The sequence below is a fragment of the Malaclemys terrapin genome, chromosome 5, assembly GCF_027887155.1.
Source record: "Malaclemys terrapin pileata isolate rMalTer1 chromosome 5, rMalTer1.hap1, whole genome shotgun sequence".
NCBI classification, from domain to species: domain Eukaryota; kingdom Metazoa; phylum Chordata; order Testudines; family Emydidae; genus Malaclemys; species Malaclemys terrapin.
In genome coordinates this window covers 48,848,843-48,866,781 of record NC_071509.1, presented here as the reverse complement: position 1 = coordinate 48,866,781, position 17,939 = coordinate 48,848,843, and the positions used below count along the sequence as shown (strand labels likewise).

Genomic DNA, 17,939 nt, shown 5'->3' with positions numbered 1-17,939 from the left:
TTGAAAATAAATCTAGTTCTTCAATTACCAAACAAAGCATGATCTACTCATGGTAGAAAATCCAAAATAATAAGCAAAACCATTAAGAGTAGTTCAGTCAATATCAACGAAAGACTGTATACTAGAAGGAAGACAACATGATATAAAAGAGCAACAGCAAGTATGCAAGCTGGGTAGAAAGTTGAGGTTTGTTTCCTCAGCTGTCTGAAGCCTGAGCTCCGTTTAAATGACAGACTTTTTCATCTCTCTGAATTTCAATTAGATTGTGCCAATGGACAAGTGGGGAAGAGCATATTAATGATACAGGATGAGAATTAGATAAGCAGACAAAACTCAGTAATTGTTTGTTTAGGTTATAGCACATTAAACACTTACTTTGAAAGTGGTGATTAAGAGGTTAAAAAGGCCACTGCATATATTATTTAGCATTTAAGAGATCTCTTCCTTCCCTACTTATTCTTGCATAGACAAAGCTACTGTTTTTTGTGTGTGTCTTTTCAGTATCTTACCATATTTATGTGTTCACGTTTACTCATGCATTGTCATTAGGGGATGTCGTGTCTCGTGTATGTTTAATATGCTCAGATCATCCTAACTTATGATTCATCAGTCGTGAAGAAAGAAATTAACCACGCAGCTCCTCTCTTTCCCGCTTTGCATTTTCACAAGGGTTGCACTCTAAACACACCTTATAAGCAGCTATGTCTCTCTTTTCCTTTAGACGTCTGCCAGTTTCATCTCAAATTAGATGCATCAACAGAAGAAGGTACCACTTTCGTGCAATCACCCTGTTTGCATTTCATCTCCTGAGATAAAACAGAGACTGCTAACAAGGAAGATCAAACACACCCCCATAGAAGAGGGTGGAGGGGGCTTTGCAGCTGAGCTCTACATAACATGCTCTTCAATGCACATGGAGCTGACAAGTGAAAGGCTAAATAAGGAAACAACCCCACCCTCCTCCCCACTCTATTTTGCCTCAGTCGCTCCCGCTGCTGCTGGGCTGGTGCAGCGGCCGCACAAGTCACATTTCAGCTCCTCTCTCCCTCCTCCCCCTTTCAGTGCAAACTTCTTTGAACACGTTGGGCTGGGGTACGAGCTGGTGGCAGGGACGATTGCGGTGGCCTGTCCGGACAGATCATCAAGAGGGATGCCCGGAGGGGAGCAGCTGCAAGGGAGAATCGGACTCCCACGGGGCAGCTGCTGCCCCGAGAAGCTCGCTGGGGGGAGGAGGCGGCCGCACAGCGGGCCCGTGCTGTGTCCCCAGTCCCCGGTGAGGTCTGCGGCTGCTGCGAAGGAGATGGTGGGGGGGGAGACAGGGGGTTGGGCTTTGCTCCTGGGCGCTCCCTGCCACTCCTCGGAAGTGCCCCGCGCTGGGTGGGGTGCCTGGCGCTGCAGGGCAGCGCAGCAAAGCATTCCCTACGCTCTGTATGTGGGTATGGGAACCCTGGGCAAGCGCCTCCCCTGCCCGAGGTGGTTTGACAGGCGCGCGGGAGCCCCCGCTGCGGCAGCGCGCGGGCTCCCAGTGCTCGCGCCGGCCGGCGGAGAGGCAAGCTCTGCGATTCCACTTCCCACTCCTCCGGGGTAGGGGGAGCGCGCGCCAGCTGTGTGTGTGTGTGCGCGCGCGCGCGCGCGCGCTCTCCTGCCCCCCCTCCCACCCCAGCAGCCTAGCGCTGCTCCTCCTCGCGCACATAGCACTCCGGAGCGGCTCCTCTTCGCAACGCCGCTGCAGTCTGGCTATTCGGCTCCAAGTTTCCCCATCTTCAACATCCTCCTCTCTGGAGACTAGCGCACGGGGGGACTCCCCCTCGCCCACCCCTTCTCGGAGCGCCTCCTGCTGCTGCTCCCAGGTAGGGACCCCATCGCCTCTCTTCTTGCGCTGCTGGGCATGCCCCCACCCCCGGAAAGTCTGAGTGTCTTCGGGGGGAGATGGACAAGGGGGGGGGGCTCCGACATTGGCCCCCTCTCTTAGCCTCAGACAAGACAAGCACCCGACGTTGCATTACCTAAGATCCTTGTATTCTGCAACTTTACACTGCACTGTGGTTGCCCCTTTTTGCTTTTTGATGCGAGTCTATGGCCATTATTATTTTTTTTAAACGGCTGTCCAACATGTTCAGCGTTTGGCAGCAGCTGCACCGGTTGGTTCACAGTCATGCCATTGAACCTCTGCAAATGGGCATGATGATTATTTTGGGGTGAGAGTGGGTTGCGGAGTATTGTTATGAACCGAGGAATGATTAAGAACCGATTATTTGTTTGGTCTTGTCGGGGCGTTCATATTACAGAAAAAAGAAGCATTTGATGCATTTGCTCATGTGCCACTTTTGATTATGCATTACATGCTTATACAAAGCAGGATCCTTGCAAAAGATGGAGCTATAAGTTGCTAGTAGGGGAAAGTGCAGCAGGAATCCAATATTTTCTCATCTCCATTGAAGTGACATGTATTTTTCCTTTGGTTAAGTTGAAAGCCTTGCTTGGTGGAGACTCACTGTAGCTCTGAGTGGGTTTGTATTTTTCTTGCATGGTTAGGTTTTGCAAAGAGCAGCTATGAAGAGGAAACTAACACTCTACAAGATGCAGTTGGTTCTTCTCGTTTTATTGGTGGGGGTGCCAACAAGGTGAGCACAACGTTTCTTATTGCTGTTCAACAAAAGCATATTGTGTTTTGATCTGCTCTTAGTCCTATAAGGGGTGATAAAAGCTAGCAGGGGGTAAGATTTCATAAAAAGTCTTGGTTAGTTGTTTTAATACAATATTTGGCAGATTCTAGATCAGGTGCAGTGACAGAACGAGTTCTGGGGACAACGTAAAATTAATTACTTGTCTTAAACAATTTGCTGCAAGGGTGACTTGATGTTTTTAATTAAGCCATTTGAAAGACAAAAAATACACCCTTAAATATTTTCTTTGTAACATTCTGAGTTGGTAAGAGATGTATTGGAATCAGTATGTCACTGCCAGTTTACGTCATAAGCTATTCGCATAGAACAACAGTGTAGCCAAAGCAATAGATTGTTGTGAAGTCAAATAGCAAACTACAATTTCTAAAATAATGTTGGCATTTTTGAGTAAGGGCTTGTCTATTTTATTTTATTTTTATTTTTTGGTCAACACAACAGACCCCAGAAATGATATTTAAGCTTTAAACCTCTAGGTGGAGATAGCATACAACTTCACAGTCCCGTATAATAAAAGAATAGCCTGGTTGATTAATCAATTTTTCATGTTGTTGTTTAGAGATCTCCATTTCTAAAGTGACAACATACCAAAAAGTAATTTTAAACGTAATTAGTTTAGTGTTGCCTACGCTCCGTAAACATGCAAATAATTGTAATTTGTAACTTGATTTTACTTGTTTCAATTGTGACTGCAGTAGGTTTTCTGGGTAATATGATTTTCAAAATTATAGGGGCCTCATATGGCTGAAAATCCCTTCATTTATTTTGGTCGGGTACAATTACCTGGTGGTTATCTCTCAGTGACCAGAATTACCTAATTTTTAAAAATAGGTCGTCTATCATACTTTGCACCCAAACATGGTGCAGTATTAGTTAAGTCACAGTGAGCCAAATCCTGTAGCCCTTACTCACATAAGTAACCCCATTGATATCAAAGAGACAATTTCGATATTAATTAAGGACATTCATGTGAATAAAATTTGTAGGATTACATCCTAACATGCTATAACTATCTAAACTGGGTTTTTCAATCACATCTTGACTTCAGAAATGATTCTCTTTTTATAAGAGTAATATAAAAGGCAGATATTCATACTATCAAAGTATAGGTGAAGAAAAAACAACAATAGTTTTAATTTCCAAACCGAGCTTTTAATTTTATTTTACATGTAACATCTTGGTGTTTGGTTTGTAAATTAACTGATTATGCTTGATTATAAGGGTAGTATCTTGGAAACCACAGACTGCAATAATTTACATTTAAATACTTCCTCCATGATGTTTAATTGTAGGGTGAAAGGAAAATCCTTTCTTTGTTAATTTTTAGGTGGTTTTGTCATAAATTTAAAGATGTCACCTAATCTCTTTTGCTGTAGATCAGACAAAGTGTGTTAATTTTATATAGTACAAATAGTTCAATCAAAATTCCTTGATCAACACTGCAGTTGCAGAAGATGAGCATGCACAAAAAAATAAAAAATTTGAACGATAAAAATACCTGCAGATTTTTGAAAAACAGTATAAACTGGTAATGCATCTAACATGCTGTTTTACTGCCCTAATGCTGTACCCTGATATTAAATAAAGATGGTCTGATATCATTTATTTCACATAAATTATGCTTAAAATTTGGTTACACAAGAACATTTCAATATGAAGGCTCTATATAGGAGAAACAACTAAAGTATAAAAAGCCATGGTTTGGGTTTCCACATCCAGGTGATATGTTCAGCACTATTCTTGACTGGACAGCAGAATCATATTTCATTGGATTTATTGCTGTTTTCCAAGAAGAGATGATCAGTGGAGAGAATTAGGTCTCTTTCTTCAACAAGGAAGTCAGATACATTTAGATGGTCCACACCCTCTCCTTGATAGGTGAATTTATGGTTTCACTCCAACTTTTATAAGATGTGATTGGATCTGGCAAAACATAGGGAAATACTCTTGTCTTTTGAAAGACAAGAATTGTTTCTAAATACCATTTAAAATCAACTACAGCTCTTGGACTGTTCACAGTTCTCACCCAGCTTGCTTGCTGCTGTCAGCCCCATTGTGCCCACCCACTATGTACTGACATCAGAGGACTCCCTGAGCATGATCAGTGGAGTTTTCCCTTATGTCAGTACTTCTGCTCATGTACGTTATATGGCCATTGGGTGGAGGCATAACCAAAGTATCTGTTCGAGAGATAATGTGTGCAGGGAGTGAGGGAGTAGGCCAACCGCTCCAAGGAGATAGTTTGTGTTGGAACTAAGGACACCAATCCAGGAGTAATGACGCGTGGAAGCATATGGTGTTTTTTTGGGGGGTTCTGTACCTGAACAGCCATATTTTTAATTGAGCTCTTAGGAAGCAATATTTACTGTATTTTAATATGTGCTGAAAATAGAGGTTGTTAGAAAATGAAGTGCTTGACAATTTAAAACTGTATTTCTTAGAATCATATGTTTCCAAACCATTGTTTAATATATAGTGTATGCGTATACACTTACACTACACAGTACATATTTTTCATGTTTCAGAATACTCCTGAATGTACATTTTTATAAGGAAAAGGTGGCATCATTAGGATAATGTAGATGATTAGAGGGCAACAACTGACACATTCAAAGCTAAATGATAACATTAGTTGCATACTGAATGTACATAAACATATATTTTAGTTTGTAAAATGTTGTTTTAGATCAGTGCTGGCTGACTCCCTAGAAGATGAAGCTAAGAATAACATCACCATCTTTACAAGAATACTAGACAGACTTCTGGATGGTTATGATAATCGTCTTAGACCTGGATTAGGAGGTAACAAAACATTAAAACTTGTTTTAAAAAATATATAAAATCAGATTCTATATTGCATAATTTGTTGTTTAAATAAATATATATTTCCCTTAGGAACTTTTTCCCAATGCTGCTAAATCATTTATTAATCCATATTTACTTGTTTGACAAAAATTAATGGAACAATAAAGGTACAATGGAAATAAAATCTCTTAACTAGTAGCAACCATTTATGTTTTGTTAAAAGAAAAAAAGTCTGGTGGTAAGAAAACTGAAATAGGATGTGAAAAAAGTCTTCTTCCATATAATTAGAACTCCTTCGGCATCAGTCGCTTTTACTGTGAGATCTCGAAGGTGCATATAGGTCTGATCATTCCTTTGCACATCCCAAACCCTCATGAATGTCCATGGGAAATTTGCGTGAACAAGGATCCCTTGGAATTGAATGAGTATATGAATACATACATGTAGTCACAGAATACTGGTGTCAATGGACACATGTGCACGCACACAGTGTTTGTGTAACACTTGTTTCAGGCTAAATTCTCACCCTGTTGAAGTCAATGGGAATAATGTCATTGACTTCATTGGGCCAGGATTTGGCCTTTAAAGATCATGATGCTAGACATCTTACCCCTATTTCTTATTTTGCTAGTGCCCAAATAATAGAAAGATTGGAGGGAGGAGTCAGGGGTCTGTTGTGTCCTGGTTGTACATGATTTTCAAAATGTTTGTTTATCTTATTTGCATTTTAATTTTAAAACTGTATTCCAATGGAGAAAATTATCCAAGTGGCAAATATAAAGAATTTGTTTTGGCTACAAGTGATGGCACACACTGATACGCCATGGAGCACTAAAGAATGATGAAATGTCTTGCTCTTGATATTTTGTGGTTCTGTCTATTTTTGTTTTGTTTGAAATTTTGATAGGTACAGTGCTCAAGTGTGAAACTGTTACAACTGGCTAAAGCCATGCATAGTGTGGGCAATGGCAAATTTCCTGAGAGCCCGCTTCTGTTGCCATTCATTTCTTTGGAATCAGGCCCTTAGCAAGGGCCTGCTTCAGCTCTCCTTGAAATCAGTGGACCGGTAGCTCCCCTGCTGTTCCAGTTTGGAAAGCCTTGGCTAGCGTATGACCAGCATAAAGTGGCACAAGCTATGCATAGCTCTCTCATTACACATTAATCTTGACATGGAATCCCTTTTTATTTCCAATCCTGGCCTCCCTTCAGTAGATATTTGCAAATACATTATTTTATATTTTAAAGGGCTTTATATTTAGATAATTCATAAAATGAGAAGTACAGTACAATAATTGGATTTATGTACATGTATAGTGATTGATTGCAAGTAGATACTATTTCTTTGCAGAATTATTAGTCCTTTCGTAAACCATTCTGATGTAGTAAGAACAGACTGCCATACAGATGATATGCAGAAATAACTTGTCAGAAAATTGAATTTAATTTGTAGTTATTTAAAAAAACCTTTTTATTGCAAAAGTAATGGAAAAATTCTCAGCCTGTTTACAAAGAGGAACGTGCTAAATAATAAAAACTGTCTGCAGTTGCTTTGCATATTGATCTTTAAATTGAGAAAATTGGAATTAAACGTTGAAAGCGTGAATTTAAAGGATGCAAACTCTATTTTTATCTTTCTAATTGATTTTTAAATTTTGAAAATAAGTCCACATAAATATCTTTAAAAAGAAAATCCCCAAACCTCCCAGGTAATTAATACATGTTTGGTAAGCATGAAAATAAAGGGATTAACATCTGTTCAGCATTGACATACATGCCATCAACCAATGCAGAACATGTGTGAAATGAAAGTGAGTCATGCATATTGAACCAATAATGATTCATGATATGTGATAATGTTAGTCTGCAAGAATATTGGTAATTTAACGGAACATCAAAAGCCTGGTCCTGGATATAATATATCCTACATAGCCTTTTTAGAGATAGTATGTTATTTCTACAGAATATTACAAAAATTGTATAGTCTTCTCTTTCCTTTTCTTTCTTATAATGGTTACCTATGGTGAGAATGTGAAAACATTGGTTACTGAAGTTTTCTTTTAAATTGCATGCTTGGTAGATGTTGGTAGGTCCTAATTGTGTCTTCATGTAGACTACTGCATTTTAATCTTGCCTGGATGTTAATCTTGGTATATATGTCATTATTTGAGTTACTTGGACTAGATTCTGATCTCAGATAAACAGTTGAGTTGCTTCAGATTCAGCCAGAAGTCATTAGAGCATTTACTTGGGCATAACAGATTAGATTATATTATTACTCTATTTACATTAGTATAACTCAGATCAGAACCATTACTATCAAACGCCTGACATGGATTCCTTTGAAGCCTTTTGAAAGGAAAATCCAATGCACCAGTTAATTGTTTATCTGACACATTTCCAAAAGTGTCACTTAGCTGAATTTTCTCCCCTATACTTAGGGACTTGTGGAGCTTAATAAAAATTAATACCTTCATGCTTAATATCGAAACAGGTAGTGTTAGTTTACCACTAAATGTTTTAGCTGATTATTGAAAAATAAAATGCAATACAAGGAAACTTTTCTAATAACTGTACGTTCTGTCAAAGGGTTTGTGTAATCTCTAGCTAAGTGAGAGTCTGTTTGTACCCTGGTTCCTAAATTTTGGGATAAATTCAGAAACTCCTAATATCAAGCCTGTTGAGAAATTAGGTGTGTGTGTATGCTACATGACTTGATTTTTTTAAAATTATGAGTTCATATGTTTCAGTTCTGAAGTTTATACTATCCAGAGTGCTAAGGCAGCTTTGTGTTGTATTGTTGGTGCAAAACTGTTGTAAAACTAATGGTATTGGTCACTGGAGGCCCATCCTAACAGCAGGAGTCCTCAAGATGGGTGCACAACCACTGTGGAGACTTATACAGCACCTCCCTGCAGCCAACGAAGAGGGTGCAGCCATGGGCAGTGGGGCAATGCAATGCCTCTTGGGGCCATAGGCAGCAGGAAGAAGTTAAGGCAGCACTCAGGCTATTCTAAACTCATTCCTATGGACCAAGCTGTCATGGAGTAGCCCTAGGATTGAGCCTGCAGAATGGTGGATTAAAGCCACTTTATACCCCCTCTCCAGTTTTGCCTGACACTCCTTGGTTGCAGCTTCAGAAGTGGGCCAGAGTACCTCTTCTAAAGACTTCACACCTGCACACCTAGGCACTACCACACCTCTAGGCACTACCTAGAAGAGGAATACCTTTTTAAAAGTCAGAGACCTCTTCTAAAGTACAGTATGTGACCTTTTGCATAAAGCATATTCCAGTTACATCATATTCATATTCATAAGCATGAAATGTATGGAGTGCAATGTCACAACAGGATTTATTTATTTTTTTCACTTGGACTAATTTTAGTCTGGGACAGTTCTATTGACTTTCAGCATAATTAGTGCTGATTTACAAATGGGGGGGGGGGGTTAGCAGAAGATAGCTGCAGATTTTAATTTTAATCTAAGATAGGTGACAGTATAATACATTTGACAACTTCAGTCCTTAAATACAATGTTAACCAAGAATATATATTTAAGTGAAAAGATTAAACTATCTGAAGAAAGTAGAAAATCATTCATAATTAGTATACCACTGACAAGATGGAAGAACTGGAGTGAAGTTGAGAGGGCCGGGAAAGGCTAGAGAGCAGATAACTTTGCTCTCTTGGATAGTCCTTGCCTAGGACTTGGTATTATTGTGAAGAAGCCAGGGCTGCACTGGCAGGTGAAAAGTGGACAAAGCAATGTATTTTGTCCAGCCCCCACACTACCATGGGATCCTATGAAGTGTTGAGTGCCCTTAGTTCCTAGTGAAGTCAATGAGAGTGCTCAGCATCTTTCAGGGGATGCACAATACTTCACAGAATCATTCCCATACTAATATGGAATACTAAAGGTAGGTGTAACAAGTCAGTAGCAGCACTGGGGTCCAGTGGCGTTTGCAGAAAGGAATATTAACACATTGTAAGGTCTTTGGTAGCCTCCTTGAAGAATAAAAACAAAACTACCTCCCCCCCCCACCCCCAACAACAAACCTTGCCCCTCTGCACATCCCACAGGCCCAAAACAAACACCCGCAAACCTTCCCCTTCACAAGTATCTTTGAGGCAAATTGTCTCTCTCTTCCCCTTTGTAAAGTTTCCTCTCTCCCCTCTTAACAAAACTCAGTCTTTTCCCAAAACTCCATCATCTGCTATCCTTCCAGGAAAATATCCCTCTCTCTCCCTCACGCAAAATCCCAGCATTCGCTCCACTTCATCTGAAAACTCCCATCGTTTCCCAACACTGGTCAGCCCCTCCCCGCCAACTCCATCTTTGACTTTGACCCCAATTACATCTCATTGTAATCTCTCGCTGTCTTGAACATCAATTCCGTTGTTGCCTTTGCCTCTTCCCATATACCATCTCTCATACACTGCATTCTATTGTGTTCTATTCTATGTATTTTCTTATACTACACTAATTACTCTAGTGTATGAGTGCCTTCCAGTAATGTGCTAAGCAACGTGACTAACATCTGTCACGTGTTTGTTCTCTCAGCCTCCCCACAGGGGGAAGAAGCATATGCAGTGGAGTTCCTTGTTGTGGTAGGTTTTAGGGTGTTTGTGTTTGTGGTTTTTTTTGTTTGTTTGTTAGATTTCATTAGACCAATCAATCTGTCATGGGATTGAGTAAGCAGAAAAATCTCAGGGAGGCTTTCTGGCTGGACATGAGACGATGGGTTCCACCCTACCCCCAGAACAGCCTAGGCACTAATCTTCCATTCATGCCAGTATAATGCTGTTGGTACTAGTGGTGGTCTATGGCAGATCTGGTGCTTCTGGCAAAGCTCCTGATTGCATACCAGTGATGCTGTCTAAGAGGAATGCCATCATTTCATCACCCTCTTTACCAAACCATCCCCTCCCAACACTGAACTACTGCACTCAATATTTACAGCTAGTAGGGTGTGGGGTGGATGTAGTTTGATAATAGGGTGTGTGCAGAAGGCCAGTTTAAGTGTCAGTTATGTTGTGTGTAGTAACTTTAAATGTTTCGCAACAACATTTTGTGTGTTAGTTATTGTAATTGATTATATATACTATGGTAGCACTCAAAGATCCCAATCAGGAGCACAGATGAAGAGACAGTTCATCATATTATTGGCACACCCATACAGGTGGTTTGTTAAATCGTTCATTTAGGTCTATAAATGATGCTAAATGATTAAGCACAACAGAGGGACTGAAAAGGAGATACCGTACATTGGTCAATGGATTAAACAAGTGACAAATTAAGGATAATAGTATTTTCAAAAACCCAGCTCAAAACTTCCAAATGAAACACTTAACATAATCAGTTGGATCATGATGGTCTATGCAGTTTTTTTCATTCTGACATTAATGGATTCGAATGATGAGTCAGTCACAAAAGTAGCTATGGAAGATATATTACTTAAGCTGCTGTGTTGTTTTGTAATTCACTAACCTATTAAATCAGAACAACAGACAACGAATCTGAATTAAAATAGTAAATCATCTAATTGTTTTTAATTATAAGAATTGGAGAGCTTTAATATGTCAAGATAAATCCTGCAGGTAATATCTTTTATTGGACCAACTTCTGGTGAAAGAGACAAGCTTTGAAGCTTACTCAGAGCGCTTCAGGTTTCTGAAAAAGATCTCTGCAAATTCTTAAGCTTCTCTCTTTCACCAGTAGAAGTTGGTGCAATAAAAGAGATTGCTTCACCCACCTTGTCTTCTAATTTCCTGGGACAAACATGGCTATAGCAACACTGCAAAGATAAATCCCCACATGCATTTTTTTTAAATGTCATCTTTTCAGGCTGATACACAAATGGAGTTAATCACCAGGGAAAGGAAAGTTTTATTTACTCCCCAAAATATTTGCTTTTATATTTCAAAATCTATCAGAGCCAGGTTTCTAAAAATTTGTATTTGTTGGTATGGCCTGATCCCGATAACTTTACTCTCATGTATGTGGTTCCATTAATGCTTTGCAGAAGAGAGCTCTTGAATATAAGTTCTGCTCTTGCATGCCATATGTCTCAGACACTTAAAGCAGGTATTTTAGTAAAATATGCCCCAAATCAGCATTCTGTTATTTAGATGATTATGTGCAATTTGGGACACAAAATATTCTAGGAAAGATATTCTCTATTCTCTGGACCAAATTCTGTCATTGGCTACACATGTGCAATTTCTGTGGAAGTTAAAGAGAGTTATGTGCATATGTCAGAGGTCTGAATTTGGCACTTCTTTAGGAAAACTGATGTGTGCCTTATAGTCACTCAAGTCAATCTGTGATATGTAAAAATGCTAAGTAAAAGTGTTTATATATTTATTAATCTCATAAATATATATGACTAGTGGGAAAAAAATCATTGCATACCAAATTTCAGACACTTCACCTTTGAAAATCATTATATTCTTGTACATATATTCAAAATTTTTCACACACAGTTATCTAAGCATAATTTAGTTAAAAAGCATAAATACGTGTGTATATAAAATATAACAAATCACATCTCATAGCATGTCTGAGACCCATAACTAAAATCAGAAATATCAGATGTAGAACTAAAATACCAAATAGCATAGGTATGTAAACATAATATATTTTAATTGAATATATTATTTCTACATATATTCTCTTTTTTTATACAGATTACTTTTCGCATTGAAATATACAAAGGCAGTGTACACATAAAGGGCCTATTCACACAGGTAGTTGTGTGGTTTCCATGGGACTACTATCATGAGTAGAACAATGTGTGTCCCAAAGATGTTTTTGGTTTTAGTTTGAATTAAAAAAAAAAAAAATTGCACCCGCCTAGATCAGTTTTCTTTCACAAAGATGTGGGAGAAAAACAATATATCTTGTGATCAAATGACTGCCTTGTCATTTAGAAATTCCTAATCTCCTTCTTGGGTCTCTGTATAGTAGAAAAGCAAGATAAACTATAAAATAGGAGAAGTTGTAGAAATGTTGTGATAGGGTAATTATATAATACCCTATCACAAAATTATAAGAAAGGTGACCCTAGTCTGTTAACTTGTCAGGTCTACATAGGAGTTCTGTCAATATTTCATGCTCTTTTTGACCTGTATAATGCTCTTCTCTTCAGCTGCATAATGACAGTCTGGGAACTTCACTGTTTTACAGAATGACTTCTCGGAAATAGATAATTTATTTTTATGGATGAGCTGCATATCCTGAATTATTTGTATTGGTCATTCTCGTGTTGCTGAGTGTCTCATCCAACAGAGACAATCGGCTCTCAACACATCCATTGCTCTTGCACCCATCCTCTGTTGCCGTGAGATGATAGATTCCTTAGACCACTTTTTGCCAGGAGATAGAGTGGTTAGACCTACATCCATTTCCACCCCCTCTAGTATCAGAGCCTTTCAGCAGAGCTGGAGACAGTTGGGGGGAGGGGGAGGAGTCTGGATTTTTCTTTAAGATTCCAGAGACAGGCTGAAAAGTCTGTGGTTCTTCCACAGCATCCACCACATGTTCTAGATGTTTCCTCCTGACTGACAGTTTAATGGCCAATATAGATACCCTTTTATCCTCACTATTTGTGGGTCATTAAGGTTCCTTCACAATTTGCAGGGTCACTGACTGAAGGATTAAACATCTCTGGGTGAAACACAAGTAAGTGGCTGTAATGGGGAGTAAATGACCGTGAAAAAGGAGAGGGTGGATTCAATGTTGTCTTGATAATAGCCCTATATCAGGCTGAGGACATACCATGGTATTTTCACTCATATCCTTACCAGTGTCCACATGGTTGATAAAGTGCAGAATGATGAGCTTCTTGCTGCTGGGTCTTTTTATTTGGGCTTGGTTCTGTGTCACAAGGTACCTTTTGTGGACAAAAGGGAAAATATTACTACTGGAAAAGTTTTTAAAGAGGAAAAGTGGGGAAATTTAATAGTCTGTGATATTAGACTACAGAGCATCACATCATTAACTATCTCTTCTGTTCTGTGTAAGGTTTTAAAGCTGTCACTGAGTGTAGCATACTTTATTCCCACTCATTCATTCCTTTGTTGATCATAGGACAATCAAAGAGAAAATTTTGTTGGTTACCCTATACTTATAAAACAAGATATTGTGTTCTGTTAGTGCACACAATGTGCTAGGTGCTTTCCATATACATATGAAGGCGTGATCCCTGCACCAAAGAGCTCTCAAGCTAAGAAACTGGATCATATTAATTCAAAGTGATGGACTCCTATTACACATTTGTTAGAGAACATTTTGAAGAACAATTAAACTTTGTGCTTTCTATGTGCAAAAGCTTCATGGTTAAATGTTAAGGGTGAGATCTTCACCTCGCTCCCCATTCCAGCCTGTTTACACCACATAAAAGTGCTGAAACAGTATAAAGGAGCCCCAAAAGCCACATATCTGGCCAGCGGAGGATTCCTGTGCTGCAGAAACGGTGAAAGACCGCCATAAGGCTGCCTCCTGAGGACCCACCTTGCAAACCCCATTACGAGGGGCATGCTGAAGGTGGGAGAAGTGTCAAGGTCCAGGATTCCAGGCAGCCCATAAGATAGCCTGAGGATGCTGTAACTTGGACGCAGGCTTGTGCTGTGATGCTTACAGGGGCAGCACAGAATCTCTCCCTAAATCTTTGCTGTTCTTTTTATTTTTAAGTTTTAACTATGAATGTGTATTAATGGAGAAATAACTGAAAGCGGTAACTTACATATGAATGACATATTCAACTTTGGTTACAAAAAAGATGTACAGTTACCCAAATGTCCAAATTCTGATTTCTGGCTTCTTGATAATGATTTTTTCCATTTGAATTAAGTCAAAAACTAAATATTCTTAACATTTGTTTAAATTTTATTATGGACCCAGTCCTGAACCCCTTGCTTTGTTAAATCTATTATTTGGCAAGAAGCTCGATCCCTTCTCCCACCCCTTAGATTTCTGAGGAAATCCTGATGAATGAGGTGTGTCAGGATCAAGAGAAGGCAGGCCTGAGTCTGCTCTGACCTGTGCAAGGATACAGCCCCGGGGATCAGGGAAGTGTAATGGTTACTTAATCGCTCTGGTCCATCTGAGGATCTGAGCTGTTAACTTTAGTGGGAGTTTTGCTGGAGCAAAGAGTTCAGGATTTGGCCCTAAAAAAAGCTACTGTAAAACACAAATAATACAAACCAAACAAACTAAACCCAAGTCTATACAAAATTCAGCAAGGACACTGCAAATCTCCCTGCATTGGAGTAGCTCCCAGTTAAGGTTTAGCTACACAGTGAACTATCTATAAACAAGGAGATACGAGGTGAAATCTTGGCCCCATTGAAATAAATAGGAGCTTTAGTAGAGTCAGGATTTCATCCATAATACGTACAAAAATGAGTAATAAGTAGGGCTGTCAAATGATTTTAAAAAAAGCACAGTTACTCATGAGATTAAAAAAAGTCATGATTGTCATTTTAATCAGACTGTTAAATAATAGAATACCAATTTAAATGTATTAGAAAAATATCCAAAAATATTTATACTTTTTCAAATACATTGATTTCAGTTACAACACAATACAAAGTGTACAGTGCTCACTTTATATTATTTTTTATTACAAATATTTGCATTGTAAAAAAGACAAAAGAAATAGTATTTTTCAATTCACCTCATACAAGTACTTTGATCCATGGGCTTGTAGCCATCCTGAGACTCTGTAAGTGTACTCTGTCGTGATTGCCAGCATTCATTTGCTAACAGTGGGTTATCTTTAGCACAAGAACTGGAGGCAAAAGCATGAAGTGGCACTGCAGACTTGAAATACTTTGATGGTATTGGAACTCAGCCTTGCAATAGCTACTGATAACCTTTTTTTTTATCCAGAGAACCATCCAGAAGTTTTTTAAAAATAAACTTCCCATTCAGAAGACCTGAACTTTTGCTTCTTTCCTCCATTAACTTTTTCCTGATATTTAATCACTCCAGATCATGAGAAAAATCAGTAGAACTGTGCCAATGTCCGCCAAGCGATGAAGTACAGTAAGTGAAGAGGGTCAAAACAGAGGTGTGTGTGATTAACTCTTGTTAAAAAATGCGGTAATTTGTTTTGTGTTAATCGCTTGCTTTAACTGTGATTGACAGCCCTAATACTAAAACTTCTAATTCTTGTAAGAGAGAGAATATCAAATAGATTCCAGACCCAGAAATATAGTTATTAACATATTAACAACAGTTGGCTCGCTACAGATGGCTTATGCTAACTTTTTTTGCAAGTGTATTTATTAGAATACTCTGGCTCAAGATTAACTTCCTGTGCTTACTAGTTCTTTCACCTACCATGAAATAAGAACTGCTGTCAGGTTGATAAATAGATTCAAAGGATCTCTAGTTTTGTTGGGGCTTCTCTAATTGCTCTGCCTCAGTATCCTCTGCTGAAATTCTCCTTTGTAATTTCTTACAACATTTCTGATTAAAATAAAACAAATATTTTTGAGCCTCCTATTGCAGCAGTACATTGTCAGTGCCCCACTGACACAAAAGCTATACTTAATGAAGACACTTAGCTTTTCTACCCTGGTATCAGTAGCTTCTGTATTTAAAATACTGAGCTAAGAATGGAAAATAAAGGTGTGTTTATTTTTAATCCACCCATCACTGTAATAAAATAGTCTGTCTGAAAGGACCATAGTCTCCATCATTTGCAATACTTTCATAAGTGAATGTTCTCACTTTGTCTCCAGGAGAGACTGTGTCGGCCGTTCTAAAGATGTTTTATTCATTGAAGGCTTGTGCAGAAACATAAAGGCAGAAAGACTTGGGCTCATGCTGACCTCTGGTGACATATGAGGGCTTGTCACAGAGCAAGCATGGCCTTTGGCTTCCCAGAGTTTCATCCTGGACTCCATCAACTGCAACAGCCCAGTTGATTGTATATCACAGAAAGGTGGGGGGGAGAAAAGGTTGTTCTCTAAGGGCCTCATCCAAAGCCCATTGATGGAGTCTTTTCCACTGATACCAATAGGCTTTGGATTGCCCTTCACTGCACAGTTAACCTGGGCAATGGACACTTAGGTCTGAACACCTGGGTTAGCCTAGTCCAAGTGTGAACAGCCACATTGCAAAGCCATACTCAAGTTACTCTGTCCTACCTGGAGGTGTACTCACCATGTGTGTCACTAGGACTTCTGGGGGCATAACCCATGGTTCTTTGTGCTGCAGTAAAATGAGTCACTCTGATTCTTTCCCAGTGAATTGTGGGAGACCTTGGCTGTCATTCTAGGCATGTGGGGCAAAATGTGGGAAGGGCTATCAGCACTTGGGTGATTTAGTCTGTGTCTTCATTGCAAAGTAGGTGGCTTACCCATCTAAGTGAAAGTAGCACCTGGGCTCTAGCACATACCCCCAGTTGTGCCAGCTAGCCTGGGTTGAAAGCACCACTAAATTTTGGTGAGAGGGTCTTGTGTGGGGATGGGTGGGAGATTAGGTGCAACAGCTGAGTGAGAGACCAGATTAAGTCTGGGAAGACATACCCTAAGAGAGCCAGGCCACAATCTATTGATGGACTTGAAAGAGAAGTATCAGGAGCTTGAAGCCAGTCTGGAATTGGATAGGGAGCAAGTGCAGAGTACCAATGCTGGTATGATGTGCGTTTGTCAGCCTGTTATCTTGTAGGCAGCCCACTGCATATTGGACTAGTCGAAGCTTCTGTCTGAAATTCAGATCATATTCCTTCAGTCCAGTCTGGAGGTGAAGAAGATTTGGTCTGCACCTGAAAGGAAGAGGCATTAGTCTTATGAAGATGGGGAAAACACATTTCTGGGTACTGCTTCTATTTGGAGGGCTAATTGTACTGATGAGTCCAGAAGAATTTTGAGACTGTGCATCCTTAAGTCCAGTAATAATTAAGGAGGAACATGCAAACAGCACACTTTCCCTGAGATATATTCCACAGTCAGGTGAAGAAACAGGCACCCACAGCCCTTCAGAAAGATAAGGAAAGCCATGTCTGATGGGACAATTTCATTACTTTGTAGCAAAATGTTATGCTTATTTAAATACCTTTTTAATATGATATTGCTTCTTTGGAGGGAGGGGGAAGTGATTAGTGGAAACAGAAGCAGACTGTGTCCTGAGGTGCAAAGATCCAAATTTGCTGATCAGGGAACACTACATCGTTGCACAGGCCACTGAGATGTTAAACCAGGAATGTGCTCAAAGAGATACTGCTGCAGAGACTGACAAGGGTGCTCCTGACTAGCAAACAAATTAAGGTTGCCAAACTCAAGCATTTTAAAAAAATCAGATAAGCCTTTTGCATATTAATTTCTAAACTGAAATGCTGACTTGGTGTGTTTCCAGTGTATAAACCACTTTGTCCTGCATGTGTATTATGGTACCATTCCAACTACCCCTGAAAAGAGTAGGAGGAAAACACCCCAGGATGGC

General features: G+C 39.5%; 1 protein-coding gene across 2 annotated transcripts in view; it reads left to right on the top strand.

Moving 5' to 3' along the window:
* The first annotated feature begins 1,680 nt into the window (after window positions 1-1,680).
* Window positions 1,681-17,939, top strand: part of GABRA2 (gamma-aminobutyric acid type A receptor subunit alpha2) — a 76,696-nt gene continuing 60,437 nt past the window's right edge. Inside the window, exons 1-3 of one of the 2 annotated variants that reach the window (XM_054030890.1) lie at window positions 1,681-1,850; window positions 2,536-2,624; window positions 5,371-5,486. In XM_054030890.1, the coding sequence (XP_053886865.1) occupies window positions 2,554-2,624; window positions 5,371-5,486 (187 nt within the window). In that variant the 5' untranslated portion in view covers window positions 1,681-1,850; window positions 2,536-2,553. Of the gene's footprint in view, window positions 1,851-2,007; window positions 2,142-2,535; window positions 2,625-5,370; window positions 5,487-17,939 lie in introns of those variants that run through there. The other variant, XM_054030891.1, reaches the window with a different exon arrangement.